The sequence below is a fragment of the Leucoraja erinacea genome, chromosome 12 (genome assembly GCF_028641065.1).
Source record: "Leucoraja erinacea ecotype New England chromosome 12, Leri_hhj_1, whole genome shotgun sequence".
Classification (NCBI taxonomy): Eukaryota; Metazoa; Chordata; class Chondrichthyes; order Rajiformes; family Rajidae; genus Leucoraja; species Leucoraja erinaceus.
The window spans coordinates 52951087-52970368 of NC_073388.1; the positions used below are offsets into that span (position 1 = coordinate 52951087).

The 19282-nt window shown below is 40.0% G+C and overlaps 1 protein-coding gene across 1 annotated transcript in view; it reads right to left on the minus strand.

Annotated features, from left to right (window-relative positions):
- Positions 1-6437: 6437 nt before the first annotated feature.
- LOC129702374 (magnesium transporter protein 1-like) overlaps positions 6438-19282 on the minus strand; it is a 34864-nt gene continuing 22019 nt past the window's right edge. Inside the window, 2 exon segments of the mRNA XM_055644142.1 lie at positions 6438-7941; positions 13294-13384. Coding sequence (XP_055500117.1) covers positions 7926-7941; positions 13294-13384 — 107 coding nt within the window. The 3' untranslated portion in view covers positions 6438-7925.

Genomic DNA, 19282 nt, shown 5'->3' on the forward strand with positions numbered 1-19282 from the left:
CCTAAACTTCAGTCCCTTAATTCTCAAGTCATGTCCCCTTGTTTGAATCTTCCCTACTCTCAGTGGGAAAAGCTTTTCCACGTCAACTCTGTCTATCCCTCTCATCATTTTAAAAACCTCTATCAAGTCCCCCCTTAACCTTCTGCGCTCCAAAGAATAAAGCCCTAACTTGTTCAACATTTCTCTGTAACTTAGTTGCTGAAACCCAGGCAACATTCTAGTAAATCTCCTCTGTACTCTCTCTATTTTGTTGACATCCTTCCTATAATTAGGCGACCAAATTGTACACCATACTCCAGAATTGGCCTCACCAATGCCTTGTACAATTTTAACATTACATCCCAACTTCTATACTCAATGCTCTGATTTATAAAGGCCAGCACACCAAAAGCTTTCTTTACCACCCTATCTACATGAGATTCCACTTTCAGGGAACTATGCACAGTTATTCCCAGATCCCTCTGTTCACCTACATTCTTCAATTCCCTACCATTTACCATGTACGTCCTATTTTGATTTGTCCTGCCAAGATGTAGCACCTCACACTTATCAGCATTAAACTACATCTGCCATCTTTCAGCCCACTCTTCCAACTGGCATAAATCTCTCTGTAGACTTTGAAACTCTACTTCATTACCCGCAACCCCACCTATCTTAGTATCATCTGCATACTTACTAATCCAATTTACCACATCATCATCCAGATCAATGATGTACATGACAAACAACAGTGGACCCAACACAGATCCCTGTGGCACCCCACTCGTCACTGGCCTCCAACCTGACAAACAACCATCCACCATTACTCTCTTGCATCTCCCATTCAGCCACTGTTGAATCCATCTTGCTACTCCACCATTAATACCCAACCATTGAACCTTCTTAACAAACCTTCCATGAGGAACCTTGTCAAAGGCCTTACTGAAGTCCATATACACAACATCCACTGCTTTACCCTCATCAATTTCCCGAGTAACATCTTCAAAAAATTCAAGAAGATTGGTCAAACATGACCTTCCAGGCACAAATCCATGTTGACTGTCCCTAATCAGACCCTGTTTATCCAGATGCTTATATATATTATCTCTAAGTATTCTTTCCATTAATTTGCCCACCACTGACGTCAAACTAACAGGTCTATAATTGCTAGGTTTACTCTTAGACCCCTTTTTAAACAATGGAACAACATGCGCAGTACGCCAATCCCCCGGCACTATTCCCGTTTCTAATGACACTTGAAATATTTCTGCCATAGCCCCTGCTATTTCTACACTAACTTCCCTCAATGTCCTAGGGAATATCCTGTCCGGACCTGGAGACTTATCCACTTTTATATTTCTCAAAAGTGTCAGTACTCTTCTTTGAATCTCATAGTTTCCATAGCTACTCTACTTGTTTCCCTTACCTCACATAATTCAATATCCTTCTCCTTGGCCAGCTTCCCTTCATACTTCATCTTCTCCTAATGTTCTCCTTCTCAAATTGCAGATTAAAACTAATCATATTATGATCACTACCTCCAAGCGGTTCCTTTACCTTGAGTTCTCTTATCATATCTGGTTCATTGGACAACACTAAATCCAGAATTGCCTTTTCTCTGGTCGGCTCCATTACAAGCTGCTCTAAGAATTCATTTCAGAGGCATTCTACAAACTCTCTTTCTTGGGATCCTGAACCAACCTGATTTTCCCAATCTACCTGCATATTGAAATCCCCCATCACCACAGTGGCATTATCTTTGTTACATGCCAGTTTTAACTCCTGCTGCAACTTACACCCTACATCCGGGCTACTATTTGGGGGTCTGTAGATAACACCAATTAGTGTCTTCTTGCCTTTACAATTCCTCAACTCAATCCACAGTGACTCTACCTCATCAGTCCCTATGTCTTCCCTCGCAAGGGACTGAATTCCATCCCTCACCAGCAGAGCTACCCCCCCCCCCCTCCTCTGCCCACCTGCCTGTCCTTTCTATAGGATGTATAACCCTGAATATTAAGTTCCCAGGCCCGATCCTCCTGCAGCCACGTCTCAGTAATCCCCACAATGTCATATCTACCAACCTCTAACTGAGCCTCAAGCTCATCTACTTTACTTCTTATACTTCGCGCATTCATATACAATACCTTTAATTCCTTTCGCATCTCACCTTTCACATCGATCCCTATTACACTTGGCCATACTCTCCTATCCCTTTGTGAGCTTCCTTTCCCGTTAATTCTGGGGTCATTAACCATCCCTTTATTCTCTTTCCCTTTAACTCCGTCCTCGACTATCCCATTTGACACCCCACCCCCCTTATTCAGTTTAAAGCCACCCGTGTAGCAGTGGCAAACCTGCCTGCCAGAATGCTGGTCCCCCACCTGTTAAGATGCAATCCGTCCCTTTTGTACAGTTCCCCCTTACTCCAAAACAGAACCCAGTAATCTAAAAATCTAAATCCCTGCCCCCTGCACCAGTTCCTCAGCCACCATCCAGGTCCCGTATCTCCCTGTTCCTGCTCTCGCCAGCACGAGGAACTGGAAGCAAACCGGAGATAACAACCCTGGAGGTCCTGCTTCTCAGCATTTTTACGAGCTCTCTAAAGTCACGCTGCAGAATATTCATCCCCTTCTTTCTGGCATCGTTTGTGCCGACATGCACTACAACCTCCGGCTGTTCGCCTTCGCCCTTGAGGATTTTCTGCACTCTGTCCGGGACATCCTGGATCCTGGCACCAGGAAAAGCAGTACACCATCCTCAAATCCCATCTGTTCCTGCAATTGGAGTCTCCAACTGCAATGGCGTTGCCTGAAGTTGGCCTCTTTGGTTTTGGCTCAACAGCCCTTTTTGCTTCGCAAGCCAGTCCGCCACTCTGTGTGATAACGTCTTCTGTCCCGACAGCTTCTAAGTGGGTGAACCTGTTCACAAGAGGTACAACACCCGGGGACATTTGCATTCCATGTTTCCCTCCCTTTCTCACCGTCACCCACCTTCTCTCTTCCAGTACCTTAGGTGTAACAATCTTACTGTAGGACTTGTCGAGGAACAACTCAGTTTCTCGGACAAACCTGAGGTCATCCACTTGCTTCCCCAGTTCCCCAACATGCTCCTTCAGGAGCTCTACCTGGATGCACTTCTCACATTTTTAGCAGCCAGAGGCACCAGCGGTGTCCTTGACCTCCCACATACTGAAAGCATCACACTGAATCAGCTTGCTTGACATCTTCTTTCGTCTCTCCCTCTCCAGCATTTGTATAGCCTTCTCTCCTCAGCATCCTCGCCGAAGACTCTCGAGCCAAAGACTCGCACTTTTCTCACAGGGCCGCTCCCTCACTGCTGCTCCCAAAGAGCCGTCCTGGTCAATCTCACTTCTATACTCTGACTCGTCACCATCAGTGATTCGTCCCACAATGGTGGTGTTGTCAGCGAACTTGATGATGAAGTTCGCACTATGTCCGGCTATACAGTCATGAGTATAGAGTGAGTACAGCAGGGGGCTGAGCACGCAGCCTTGAAGTTGCTCCTAAATCACATTTGCATATGTAATGGAAAGCAGTAAGTGTGGCATTTTCTTGGACATAGAAGACAGGGAGTGATCATATGTTTGCTTAAAGTCTAATCAAATCTAAAATATAATGAGTCAGCTTGGTTAAACTATTTGATTTAAAGATGCTATGAATAAGCGGTGATCTAGGTCATGGGCACCTATGGTGGGTGCCGGAGGTCGGACGTGCTGCCGAGAACAAAATGGGACCAGGCGTTGTGGGGGAGGGGGCAGGAATAAAGAGGACCTGGCCTAGGGGGCAGAGGAGAAAACAAATGGTACCGTTGGAGACTACATGGAATACTTTGTAACTGTCGGCACCCTAGCTGTGGTGACTCTTTGCATACCCTGGGTATCAAAAACAAAGAACCTCACTGTGACATGTCATGTTTCAATCATTCACACTCCAGAGACATACAGGTTTGTAGGTTAATTAGCTTCTGTAAATTTATAAATTGTCCTGAGCATGTAGAATAGTGTTAATTTACGGGGTGATCGCTGGTCAGCATGGACAGGGTGGGCTGCATAACCTGTTACTGCGTTGTATCTCTTATAATGTAAATCAGCAAATCTTTCCAGTCAATGTATCGAATGAGTTCCATTGCAGCAACAGGTAGAGCATCAGATGTCCACTGATAAATTGTGTCATTTTTTATTGGTTGAATTCCTGTCGGACATGATGCATATACATTTGGCTTTTCGGCCTAAGCATTGAAATAGTTAGCATTGAAGTTTTAGATAACATTTAAAGCGTGGTCTCTTTGGAGTTGCTGGTTGCTCATTGTGCTGGTTTAAATTTTATCAAATAACAAAGAAATATATAAGGAATAATTAAATCTGAACCTCCAGGGTTACAAACCAAAATTAGAGTACACCATCAAATACTGAGTTCTTAGGGTAATGGATAGATATCGTGCATCTCTGCCAACTTGCGTTCATGCTCTCAGATGCATGAAAGTGCTCATCCCATTTTGTGAAAGCGCTCATCCCATTTTGAACAAATTGAAACACAATCCCCAAAAGCTTTGGTTTTTGGATTCCCTTGGGAAAAATGATGACTTTCTGCTCTTTTCTAACCTTCTTCTACCCCAAACTTGCAAGTATTACTCTGAATAAATTGATATTTGCTCTGCAGTACTAGTGAAAGGTTTGTGCAGAACACTAAGGTATTTGAGCAATTTGAACACGTGTAACTATAATAAAGCAAAGCCAGAGAATAATTCAGTTGAATATGTATAAGCCCACGTGGTTTGTCAAAAACAACATTCCTGTTGAGATCTGGTGGAAAGGACAAGTGCATACGGCTGCATGCAAATGTATATTGCTAGAGTAGTAATTAAGCATTTAAAATAATTACTTGGTAAACTATTAATTCCTGTGACATTGGGTATAATGCTATATAGAAGCAAATATAAATGTCACTGTTTGGAAGTGACATTTAATCAATTATTCAAAGTATTTCTGCAGCACGACTAGAGCTGCTGCAAGTCAAATGTCTATTTTAAGTCCAAAAGAAAATTGAGCAATTGACCATGAATTGTTAAATTCACATGGTAAACCATAACATAATATTGACTTTTTATAAATCTAAGAATGTTAATAATTCACAAGATTCATATTGGTTTCTTAAAGACAGCATCCACATGCCTTCAATTGAATGGAGACAAGGTCCTTGAAACTTATCCCAAAATCAGGTAACATTACATCCTGTGAATGTTGACTCACCACCTCAAGGATGTAATGACATAAATGACCGACACCTTTTGTGTACTAAATTATATGACTTTTTGCACTGCTTGACAGCTCCATTACTTGATCTATTTGGCATGAAACCCAACATTTAATTACATGCATTCTTCTTTTAAATAAAGCATTAAGGCTGTGGTTTGGATTATAACGTTGTGGAAGGGGAATTTTGGAAATAGTAGTAGTAGTAGTAGTTGCTTGATTTATTGGGCTCTGTCCCTGATGCAGGTATTAAATAGTTAGAGAATGGGGTAAAGCAGATGACATGACAATGATCAAAAGACATATTAGACCAGGGGAAGGGAAGACAGCTTAACCACCTCTATCATGTCCCCAGTTTAATTTCTTAAAATACACATCAACAGCAAAATCTACATCCAACTCAAGTGAAAAGATCCAAGTGGCTATTAGTGGCATCATTGTTATTACTGAACTAAAGACTAATGTGCGACTGAAGTAGCTTATCAGGCAGTTCAGGGAAACCTGATGGGCAATTAAACATTGCCTATGCCTGTTGCATCTACATTCTGCAAAATTAATTTACTGAAATGTCATCCGGTAGTCTTTGCTATAGAACTTCCAGCAAGTCTAATACTGACATTGCTGCAGCTTACTAAAGCAGCACCAAAATACTGTAGTGCAGGTTCAAACACGAATTTCAAACAAATATATTTGAAATTGTCAATGAGAAGCCAAACTGTAATTAAAGAAGTGCAGGCCAAGCCACATGCAAAGGCATTTCATGTATTATACCCATAATCTGACAGGCCTAAAAAATACTATTTTATTGTCATTCCCCACAATTATAGTAAAATTAACACCATCTGCAAAAATATGACTTTTCATCTTTTTTTTTGTCTATCTAGATTACTGCTTAAAATGATTAGGTCAATATATTCATAATTAATAAAAGAAATGTCAGTCCTGAATTGTCTCCTGAATGCATTGATGCACGTTTATCCATGGTGCCACCTGATCACTGCCATCCTTCATCTTGTTCAACAACATTCAAATGTAGCAAACAGAAGTAGAAGTCCTTGTTGAATTTCTTTTCAAGCCCAAGAAATACAGGGCAAATAATAGATGTGGCACTACTCCAATTTGAAATCAACAAACAAGGAACAACGAATGTGGGCAAATAATTATTTTCTCTTAGCAGCATTGCCAAAGTTTTACAGTTTTTATTGGGAATTGAAGTTAAAGGTTACAGGTTGATTTTTTACACGTGTGGCAACGTAACTTGGATCGGAAATACCAGTATAAATTTGCTGATTTTTCTTGAAAAGTATAAATTGTGGGGACTGGAATCACAAAGCACACTACAACTACATTTTGAAAAGTTTCATTACAAGTAACTTTTGTTTTACTAAAAAAAAACGTAGTTGGCCAGTTGTACTCTTCTATTGTTTGCTAAATGCAGCACCAGAGTTAGCAACTACGAGCAAACAATCTACCAATGTGCAGCCTCGTGGCTTTGCTAGATTCCATCAAGATGCATATTTCTAGTCATATGTGAAGTGGCAAATATTTCCTTATCTGGAGATTACAATAATGTTTTGCATATGGGAGTTTCCTGCTGATCTAATTTTGTGGAAGCTTTATTTTCTAGCTGTCTCAGACTGCATATGAAATAGAATTGTATTATTTGCACTGGTATAACAATTTTATTCCCATGATGCATCACAGAGAAAAGACAAATGAATTCAGAAATATAGAATGAAAATTAAATCGAACTGAATGTTTTGATATTTATGTAAATTACAACTAACAAAGCTTATAATTTACTCTGTTTTCTGCATGATCTAACATCTTTGTTTATTAATCCAGACACGAGGGAGCACCACACGTAATTCTCATGAAAAGCAATTAAGAATGCAGATGCCGGTAAATCAGAAAACGTTGGAATTAATCAGACTAGGCAGCATTTATAGAGAGCGAAAAAGAGGCAACATGTTAGACTGATGATTTGCTGAGTATTTCCAGCATTGAATTTTCGTTTCTTATTTTTATTTCAGTTATAGTAATATTTTGCACTGTAAACTATTCATAGAATCAACATTCAACGTCTTAACATTTTATCTAGATGATCAAATAAGCAAAATGGATTGCAAAAATTATTTTAGATATTGAAGCTCTGACCTGGTTATTAAAATACTATAGATATCAAGTCATCTCTGTTGTAAATTTAGCAATAGCCAAGTTCACAGTGTATGCAAAGTAGCTAACATAATATATCCATAATAAAATGTAATATTATGTCAACTTACCAAAGGTTATTTTTCAAAATTGTACTTCACAAGTAAAAATTTAACCAAATGCAAATCAGCCCTTTGAGACCTGAATCTAGGAACAACTCCATTTAAGGCACTTCAGTCGACAGAAATTGTTTTTGTTTTTAAAAAGATTCTGCCTAATTTTTGATAATTTTCTATTTTGCCCCAATAACAACCAAAATAATTTCTTTAGTAAACACCAGTTTAGAAAGTTTTTTTTTTGTTGGCCAACATGGACTCTCTTTGGTTCAAGTCTTCCTCTGAGAGACCAAAAATGGAATTACATTAGGTGGAACACAACTAGCTTCTCAGTTTGAGGTTTAATTTCCACTTCTCACACCATGGTACGATGTTGTTCTGTTCTTCCAGCTTTTCCTGGATTAACTTATGAGAAAGCTAAAAAGACACAAAATAATAAAATGGAAAGGTTTAAAGTAAATTCCATGATTATCTAGAAACATCATCCAGGAAGACAGTTTAGCAGCGCAATAGAACACATTTAAAGAAATATTCAAAAATATTTTAAACATATGCCACAAAAATATTTTAAACATATGCTATTCTAAAAGGAAAAGAAAGTTTTAGTTTCTATTTGCTCAGTCTTTCTCCATTCTGCAGATGTGATAACTCTAGTAACATAATTTCTAAAAAGCTCCCTCAATTTTCATCCTAAACGCTAGTTCGTATGTCCTGTAGAACAGCAACTGCCTGGCCCAGCAGTAAAGGCCACCTTATCAAATAATTGGTAAATTGATGGGGGTTTTTTTTAAAAAGAGGCGATCGAATTTCTCCCAGGAAAGAAATTACGGGGGAAAAAAACCTTTGCCCAGAATATATGTACCCTTTTGGTTAAAACACTTGATATGCCCATTTTTCTTTCAAACATTTACAAGCCTCCTTTTAAAAAAATCATCAGGATGTGTGATATAATTAGCATAGATAAAAAACATAATTAAATGGGTATAATCTGGGGTAAGTTATTTAGATATTTCCATTTATCTAAAGCCCACAGCTCAGGTCCAGGTCATTCTCATGTACTTGACTTGTGCTGATGTTTAATCAGCTCAAACCAGGGTTGGTCCACGTTCCTTTTTTATCCAAAGAACCATTTAGACCTGAATGGGATGAATTTCAATTTACAAGGACTAAACCAAATCCTCCAATAATGAAGTAGATTAAATAGCATTAATGCTCAGGCTTCAGATTAAAAAAATGGAAAAAAGGACAGATTGACAATTCTATTCTTCGAAAGATATCAATTTTTATTAGCCCACTTGCAAAACAGTGATTGGTGGTGAGAAGGACAAAGAGGGGATGGCAAATGGTCAAAGAAAAGGGTAAAAGGCATAAATCTATTAAATGTTAATAGTGAAAGCTTGGAACTACTAAATGGTGAACGGAGGAAGATGAACAAAAATTTTGATTTAAAAAAATTGAACAGCTCCAAAAGCCCCCTAATGTAATGTGTAAGAACAAACAGCTGGTTAAAATTGAAGATAGACACCACAAGCTGGAGTAACCCAGTGGGACAGGCAGCACCACTGGAGAGAAGGAATGGGTATGTTTGGGTCGACCCATAACGTCACCTATTCCCTCCAGCGATGCTGCCTGTCCTGCTGAGTTACTCCAGCTTTTTGTGTCATGCTCAATGTGATAATCTCTTTGCTAAATAACATTTGCAATATTAATTGCACTAATAAACTTCCAAAATGAAAATGCTTCAGAGGAAACAAGTCATTTGAAGTGACGTTAGAATTGGACCTCCCCTTTGAACTTAATATGCTGCATTACGAGTACATGTCAAACAAACACATTTTTCATTCAAGGTTGAATGGAGAGCAGTAAAGAGAAACAATGTGGGAGATTAAAAAAAAAAAACAGCCATTAAGGACCAGGTAGTTTCACAGGTGACTGCAGAAAGATAAAGAGATGGAGGGCATAAGATTAAAAAACAAGCTATTTCTGGCATAGACAGCCCGCAGAATTGAACACAGAGGCTCCAGTGGAGGAGTCATTTTGAAGGTGCCGTGTTGTTGTTCAGAATACTGTGATTGAATATTAAGTGCAGAGGCTCTGTCTCGGGGAGCTTTAGTAAGGTCGAGTAGTGGAAAAACAAGGTAAAGAAAGACCTTTTCAATTTTCATCTTTAGCCTTATTATAGTGAGGATGGCAGAACAGTTGTTGCATGATGTGGGAGATCAGTGGAACTGCCACTGAACTTGGTAACTGTACCTTTTGCCGTATCTAGTTGCAGCTCCTGACCAACCACATCAAGCAGCTGGAGGATGTTATACATATTGATGCCAAGAATTTACAAAAAGGGATGTGAACCAGCAGAGTGAACGCAAGAGATTGTAAACAGGTTCTCAAGGGTAGGGATCTTTGGAGTACTTGCAATGCCACATGCTAGCAAGAGTAAGATTAGAAGGATAAGGCAGATGACTGCATGCCGATGAGGAGCTGGTGCTGGAGGCCATTTAGGTTTTTAGGCCATTGGGTTATTTTCTGGAGTAGAGGTGAGCTGTACAAGAATGAAGGGTTGCACATGGATGAGACGAAACCAATATTCTGATGGGGAAAATTGCGTAAGCTACTCAGGAAAGTCTAACGTAGTCTGGCAGAGATGTGGGACCAAAAGCAGTAGTAAGACAGATGAGAAGGTCGAGACAAATAGGGAAGTTAAAAAAGATAAATTCAGTAGATAGGACAGTTAGGAGCATAGCAAGGAGCAAGGGAAAATAAATGTATTAAAATGCAGTTATTTCAATGCAAGAAACCTGGCAGTTAAGGCAGATTAACTCAGAGTACGGATAGGTACATGAGACTAGGATATTATGGTTATTAGTGAGCTCAATGTTCTCAGATACAAATGGTACAGGACGAATACCGGTAGAGTTGTGTTTTTGATCACATTGGCACTTAGGAAAGATATTTTAAGGGGATTGTCCAGTGAAGCTATATGGTTCGAACTGGGAAAGTTGGAACTGCGGCAGGGGGGGTGATCAGTTTGATGGGATTGTACTATAGTCTCCCTCCAATAAATTAGTCCAAATTAGAGATTGCTGCATGAACAGCAGGCTTGCAATCAGGGGGCATTTTAACTTTCTAAATATCGACAGGCTCTGCCATAGAGCTAAAGGCTTGGACAAGATGGAATTTGAATCTGTCCAGATGACTTTTCTCAATATGTCGATGGGCCTACTGGAGAAGGGGCAAACCCTGACCTCCTCCTGGTGAATAAGGTGGGAACCTTGGTAACGTTGGGACCATAAATCTATTACTTGGAAAAGTTATGGAGAAGGATAGGACTGGGCCATGAGTTGAAGTTCTAAATTGCAGCAAGACCTATTTTGATGGCAATAACCAAGAACTTTTAAGTCGATTGGGGGAGATTGTTTACAGGTAAAGGGACATATCGTAAGTGACAGGCATTTAAACATGAGAAAGAGAGAATTCAGAGTATGTTTGGCAAGCGTAGGCAAAGTTGGCAAGCCTGGGTGACAAGAGATATTGAGTCTCTAATTAGGAACAAGGAGGCATATGTCAAGTATTGGCACCAGGGATCAGGTGAATGCTCTCAGGTTAGGGGGGTGTACAAGTACACTAAACGGGGAAATCAGAAGGGAAAAACTGGGGCATGAAGTAGCTTTGGCAGATAAGATAAAGGAAGAACAAAAGAGACACACGTGGAACTACAGATGCTGGAATCTTCAGCAAAACACAAAGTGCTGCCGTATCTCAGCGCGTCAGACAGCATGTATGGAGAACATGATAGGTGATTGTAGTGGGGGTGGGGGCAGGGGGAGAGTTGGCTAGGTAGGTTAGTACAGGGGATTCTGAGGGACAAGATTTACATGCATTTGAAAAGGGCGAGGACGGATTACGGACAGTTATCATGGTTTTGTGCATGGAAACAGAGTCTCAAGTTTGACAAGAGTTTGTTTTCGAAAGGGTGACAGGGACGTTTGATGAGAACTGCTGTACACATTTTCTATATTAACTATCACAAGGTTAGATCAGATGGGATTCAGGTCAAGCAAGCCAATGGATTCATAGAAAATTGGCTTGTTGGTAGGAGAAAGAGGATACGAGGAAGTAAGCATGCAGGTACAGCAGGTAGTGAAGAAAGCTAATGGCATGTTGAGTATAGGAGCAAAGTGGTCCTTCTGTAGTTGTACTGAGGCCTGGTGAGACCAAATCTGGAGTATTGTGTGCAGTTTTGGTCTCCAAATCTGAGGAAGGACATTCTTGCTATTGAGGGTTCACCAGGTTAATTCCCGGGATGGTGGGACTGTCATATGATGAAAGAATGGAGTAACTGGGCTTGTATTCACTGGAATTTATAAGGACGAGAGGGGATCTTATAGAAACACATAAAATTATTAAGGGATTGGACAAGCTGGATGCAGAAAACATGTTCCCGATGTTGGGGGAGTCTAGAACCAAGGGCCTCAGTTTAAGAATAAGGGGTTGGCCATTTAGAACTGAGATGAGAAAAAACTTTTTCACACAGAGAGTTGTGAATTTATGGAATTCTTTGCCTCAGACGGCAGTGGAGACCGATTCACTGGATGCATTCAAAAGAGTTACATAGAGCTCTTCGGGCTAGCGGAAACAAGGGATATGGGGAGAAGGCAGGAACGGGGTACTGATTGGAGATGATCAACCACGATCACATTGATTGGCTGTGCTGGCTAGAAGGGCCAAATGGCGTACTCCTGCTTCTATTGTCTATGTACCTATAATAGCTGTAAAGGGCTGTTTTCAGACTGGATATTTTTAACAAGTGATATGCCACAGGGAGCAATGCTGGCTCTACTGTTGTTTGCTATTTATATTACCAATTTGGTTGTGAATGTAGGTGGCAGACTTGGCAAATTTGTAGATGACACTAGAATCAGTAGTGTTGCAGACAATGAAGGAGGTTATCTAAGGTTACAACAGGATCTTGAACAATTGGGCAAAAGGACTTTCATTCAGATAAATGTGAGGTGTTGCATTTTAGTAAGACAAACGAGGGCAGGATAGACTGTAAATGGTAGGGCCCTTGGGAGTGTTGCTAGACAGAGATCTGGGGATGCAGGTACATAGTACCAGGGAGGTGGTGGCACAGATAGATAAGGTGGTGAAGAAGCTGGTTGACACATTTGCCTTCATTGATCAGGGTATTGAGTACAGGAATTGGGATGATATGCTACAGCTGTACAAGACTAGAAAGAATGCAAAAATGGATTCAGGATTTGCTACTGAGGCTGCAGGTTTTGAGTTATAAGAAAATGCTGGATGGAGTAGATCTATTTTCCACAGGAATGTAGAAGACTGAGGAGTGATCAGAGTGACTTATAAAATAATTAGAGCAGTAAATATGATGAATAGCCACAGTCTTTTTCCCCAGGGGAGTCTAAAATTAGAGGACATAAGTTGAGCGGGAAAAAGATTTGGAAGGGATCCGAGGGGCAACCTTTTCACGCAGAGGATGGTGAATAGATGGAACGAGCTACCAAAGGAAGTGGTAGATACAGGTATAATTGTGAATTTAAAAGACACTGACAAGTACATAGATTGGAACAGTTTGTAGGGATAGGAGCCAGGCAAGTGGGGTTGGCTGGATTTGGCAACTTGGTGGGATGGACGAGTTGGGCCGAAGTGTCCGTTTCCGTGTATGTATCGTTCTATGATTGTATGACTATTTTGCAGAAAGAAGTGTGTAACACTAAAACATGTTAGCCGTATACATCAACATCTTACCTGTATGGATATCCATGATATTTAGCTCTGAAAATGGACAACATCAAACTGAAGAAAAACACAACCAGTCCTAGTCCAGCCACACATAAAACTGCAGGGTAAAGAGCAAAGCAAATTTGAATGTCAGGTTAAATACATTTAGTTCATCCCACAAGATCATCCCCTGAACTAATTCAATAGAAATATTACACACTTTCTCATAAACAATAACACCACCACATGCATACACAAAATCAATGCAGCTTTAGATACTGTAATTTATCAGAATCATAAAAAGAGAATAGGATTTTAACTATTGAGCAACAGAGCCAGCCAAAGTCAGTTGTCCTGTAACAAAAATAATGGGATGAAACTATCATTGACAAACCTCCTGAGCACCTGGACCTTGCCATGTCTTTCAATATGCCCCTGACAATCTTATAAAGCAAGGATTGTCCCAACTGAAGAGCAATCTCTAATACAGGATTGCTCAGAGCATTAATGACCAGTTCCTCTCCTTCAAGGCTGAATGGCTTTCAAATCATTTAAATTGAATCTGCTTTGAGATCTACAATCAAAGCTGATACTCAAAATAAACATTTAAATGTAAATAATTTAAAATAACAAATTAAATTGAAAAAAATAAATTTGTTCCTGTTCTGCAGACAAAAATAAATATTTCCATTGATTTGCATTGGCACCTTCCCAGTCTAAATGCTCCAAAAATGCCATGTTGCTCTGATGGAATAATTTGAAGTCCACTGGCGCATTGTGTTACCAGTGTGTTAACAGCTAACTGGAATTACAAGGGTCCTGTGTTCAGGAGTCTTGGGTTTCACTCAGGAAATGAAACTTCACTTTAGTCAAGTGAAACTTGATCTAGGAAGTTACGTTCTTTTTTTTTTTAAAGTAGAAGACCAGGGCCAAGGCTATTATACAAGATTGGGGCTAATATACAGTGCATTCAGAAAGTATACAGACCCCTTCAATTTTCCACATTTTGTTACGTTATAGCCATATTTTTCTTATCATCAAACCACACACACCTCATAACATAAAAGCGAAAACAGGTGTTTAGAAATTTTTGCAAAGTAATTAAAAATAAATAACTGAAGTGACTCTCAAAATTGAGCCGGTGAGAAAGTTTAAAAGATTTAAAAGTTACAAAAATGGATTCAGCTGTAGAATTAGAAGCAAAGAAATGGCTGTACGATGCTCTGAAAGATAAAGTATTGCTGAATCGCTGATTATTGGGGTATAAATATATCTGATTGAACATTACGCCTTTATGTGGGGATACATCCTATCGTCTGTATATTACATATTGTAAGAATTTACGGCCACACCCGCCGGGCGAAATAAAGATTTTACTACTTGATCACTAATTTTATTGCGTTTTCGTCTGTTTGAAGTGAAACAAACCATAATATTGGCGCAGCGAGCAGAGTCTTGCTGGACACTATCTCTGAAGACCGAGTAAGAGGCTACAGTTTGGCCGGGATCTCGAAGGGATTAAATACATTATCGGACCCCTTGAGTCTGAACTCCTGAGAGTGCCCGGGAACACTGTGGTCCTTTGTCCGAAGTGGTCTGGTTCCCCGCCAAAATCTTTCAGAACAGACAACGCAAGGTAGGACAATTTTTGGGATTGCTGACTCAGACTAAGTCGGCTGTCTGAGGTATTAAGCTGATATTGAGCCGAGTAATGGGATAGGCTCTGGATAAGATTAATGTGGGAACATCAGTACATGCGGGAGCTTCGGTACAGCATATGTGTTATGCATATAAGAGTGATGTTGGAGTTTCGGTACAGGATATGTGTTATTTGGATCCAGGAAAATGTAAAGATTACATAATGAATAGATTTAAAAGAGAGAATATGGTTGCCCAACATAATATTAAACAATTGGTATGTAAAAATGGAAATCCAAACAAAATATCCCCGGGAACCCCTTGTCTGGCATGGCGACCCTGTTTACAGAGAGGGGGGGGGGGAATGAGGAACAAATTCGGGGAGAGAAACAAAATTGGAAATAGTGTAGAATACCTCCCCCATGCCTGGCCACCAGTCATTAACAGCAGGAGCTACGACACTGAGATCCCGTGAAGAGGAAGGGGCTCCAGTACTCCTACAGGGAAGGGCCTCCCCCCAGAAGGAGGAAGAACTGATAAGGAAGATGAGGAAGAAGAAGGGCTTAAGGCAGACGAGGAAGGGCAGTAATGAATCCAGCAGTGAGAGAGTTAAACAACACAGAGCACCAGAGAAAGAGAAACAGCAGATAAATAAGAAGACTGAAAGGGAAAATGCAGGATGTTGAGCTGGTGGCTTTTGAGGCACTGTACCTTAACTGTACCCGCAAGAATCAAGGCTGCTCACTTTTGCCCCAAGAACTTTAACATTTTGAAGCCAACAGTCGGTACAGTTTAAAACAAACTTGAATCAAAATACTCTGACTGGTTTGCAAGTACAGAGTTTGTCTCCCTGGTGGAGAGAGAGGGGGAAAGTATGTGAGTAATCGGGCAAGTGTGAGGTGTGGCAGAGTTCTGCCACTGGCCATGTGCCTCGACTTTGGCACCTTTGAGGGGGGGGGGGGGGGGGGGGGGGGGGGGGGGGGGGGGACGGGATTAAAATCCAGTTTTGTACTGCCTGTCGGAGGCAGATTTCCTCGGGCTGCTAGCTGCTGAAGAAAAATCGATCGAACTTCCGTTCCTGTTTAAAACATTTTTTTTTAAATCGCTAGACAATTTAATAATTAGATTAAGATAAAATGCGATTTCTAAGGTGACAACGTGACGGATTGCAAGAACGATACAAAACAATGGGTAAGCTGTACATTTTACATACAATCTTGCTTCTTGGGATGGCTTTAATCTAATTTTACGTTGTGAAAATGTTATTTGGGCCCCATACGAACCGCCAGTGTCTTTCCTGCCAATATGGGTTTAAAATTCACAGCAAATGCAACGTTCCAATCGATGGCGTTCCAGAAAAACCCACTAGCAAGATGATTACAATGCCCATTTTTTGGACAATCATGTCATAAGCCGTGTATATTTTGTCTATATTTTGTGTTATTCTCTCTCCATGATCATTATTTTAAAACTAAATATTCACAACAGTTTGAGTCACAAGTATTGTGCAAAAAACAATAATTTTGATTATAGTTTGAGTGGATGTTTCTGGTTCTTTCCTTCCATCTGGAATATAAATTCATGACTGAGATTTAAAAATCATGTTATATTGTGAATTCTTGTGTGAATGGGATTAGTTTGTTATTTGGATACTTAGGCTATTTAAAAAATATATCCATTTCTTAAGATGGAATCTACAGGACATTCTTAATGGGAAAGTAGTGGGCAGAAAGGCATGTCATGCGTGGTTTGAAGAACAAAAACTTGTAGTTTACAATGCCAAAATTGAAGTGGAGTAAAAAAACAAGGTGTACAGATTTGCTTATTGGTTACAATCTGAGTAGTATGATGATGCTACTGATTATGATATGCCAATGTACCAGCTAGCAACTGATTTTCTCCATTGTTCTAGAAATTGTAATTTATTTGCCCATCTGTTATGGACTTACAGCATATAATACAATAATATTAAAGTTCTGATCTTGAGAATATCACATTTTTGAATGTTTCAAGGCAGTCTGGATGTTTATTACTGTTTCCGTCACAACGGTCAATTTTGTAATTAGCTACAATTAGGTAATTAACTAATTTATATGCTTTAATTTCAGGTCATCCAAGTAAGGTTTTATATTTGTTTCAGAATGCTTCAATCTATAATAACTGAAAATTTCATTCAGTTCTCTTAATTTTTAAGAAAGTTATGAGTTTTTGACTGTCCTCGATCACAGCTTTTCTGTTAAGTCAATGGAAAAGCAATAGGGAACAAGATGCTAATTTCCGAGTATGAAAATGGCCATAAACCTTTTTAATACAGAAGATATGAAAGTGAATTAGGTGTCAAATAAAACTTCTTTTTATGCTTTATCTGATGGGATAAATTGCAGACTTGATTTTTTAAATCTCAAAATTTTGTAACATTGCTACTATTAGGGAAAATGCAAAGGACTGTAATACTCACTGTTTACCTATCTCCCATTACACTAGCATGGCTACAGCACTATAATATAAACAATCAGAGGAATGTTCAGACAACTGTTCTTTCCCTCTGCTCTACAGATTGCAATGTACTTAAACAATAGATCAACAAGGTAAAAAAAAACAAGTGCTTGAATCTGCAAAAAAATAGTTTCCTCGGAAGGACCTGTCAATGTTAGCAGGCCAGAGAGTGTACGATGCTCTGAAAGATAAAGTATTGCTGAATCGCTGATTATTGGGGTATAACTATAACTGATTGAACATTACACCTTTGTGTGGGGATAGAGTGAACCTATACTGTAAGAGTTTACGGCCACACCCACCAGGCAAAATACAGATTTTACTACTTAATTACAAATTTTATTGCATTTTCGTCTGTTTGAAGTGAAACGAACCATAACACGGTGCATCCTGTTTCCATTGATTATCCTTGAGATGTTTCTACAACTTGAGAGAAGTCCACAATTGATTGTAAATGAATTGGAAAAGCACACACCTGTCTAAATAAGGTCCCGCAGTTGACAGTGCATGTCAGAGCAAAAACCAAGCCATGAAGACGAAGGAATTGTCCGTAAACCTCCAAGACAGGATTGTGGCGAGACTCAGATCTGAGGAAGGGTATAAAACAATTTCTGCAGCATTGCAGGTCCCGAAGAGTACAGTGGCCTCCGTTATTCTTAAATGGAAGAACTTTGAAACCACCAGGACTCTTCATGGAGCCGGCCGCCCGGCCAAACTGACCAATCAGGGGAAAAGGGCCTTGGTCAGGGAGGTGACCAAGAACCCGATGGTCACTCTGACAGAGCTCCAGAGTTGCTCTGTGGAGATGGGAGAAACTTCCAGAAGGACAACAATATCTGCAGCACTCCACCGATCAGATTTTTATGGTAGAGTGACCAGATGGAAGCCACTCCTCAGTAAAATGCACGACAGCCCGCTTGGAGTTTGCCAAAAGGCACCTAAACAAGATTCTCTGGTCTGATTAAACCAAGATTGAACTCTTTGGCCTGAATGCCAAGTGGCACGTCTGGAGGAAGCCAGGCACCACTCATCACCTGGCCAATACCATACCTACGGTGAAGCATGGTGGTGGCAGCATCATGCTGTGGGGATGTTTTTCAGGGGCAGGAACTGGGAGACTAGTCAGGATCGAGGGAAAGATGAAAGGAGCAAAGTACATTGAGATCCTTGATGAAAACCTGCTCCAGAGTGTTCAGGACTTCAGACTGGGGCAGAGGTTCACCTTCCAACAGGACAACGACTCAAAGCACACAGCTAAGACAACACAGGAGTGGCTTCGTGACAAGTCTGTGAATGTCCTTGAGTGCCCCAGCCAAAGCCCGGATCCCAGCCAAAGCCCGGACATGAACCCAATTGAATATATCTGGAGGGACCTGAAAATAGCTGTCCATTGACGCTCCCCATCCAACCTGACAGAGCTTGAGAGGATCTGCAGAGAATGGGAGAAATTATCCAAATACAGGTGTGCCAAGGATCACACCCAAGAAGACTTGAGGCTGTAATCGCTGCCAAAGGTGCCTCAACAAAGTACTGAGTGTCCTTTTCTTTTCACTATTTTCTCTCTCAACTTTCTTCATTTACTCGTTTTCTTTCTTCACACACTATATTTCACATTTTTCTATCCTTTACTATCTAACCTCTTTTTCTTATTCTCATCTTTTTTTAAAAATAAATAAATAAATAAATTAAAAAAAAAAAAAAAAAAAAAAAGTACTGAGTGAAGGGTGTGAATACTTATGTAAATGTGATATTTCAGTTATTTGTTTTTAATGACTTTTCAAAAATTTCTAAACATCTGTTTTCGCTTTTATATTATGGGGTATTGTGTATAGATCGACAAATGAATTTAATCCATGTTAGAATAAGGCTGTAACATAACAAT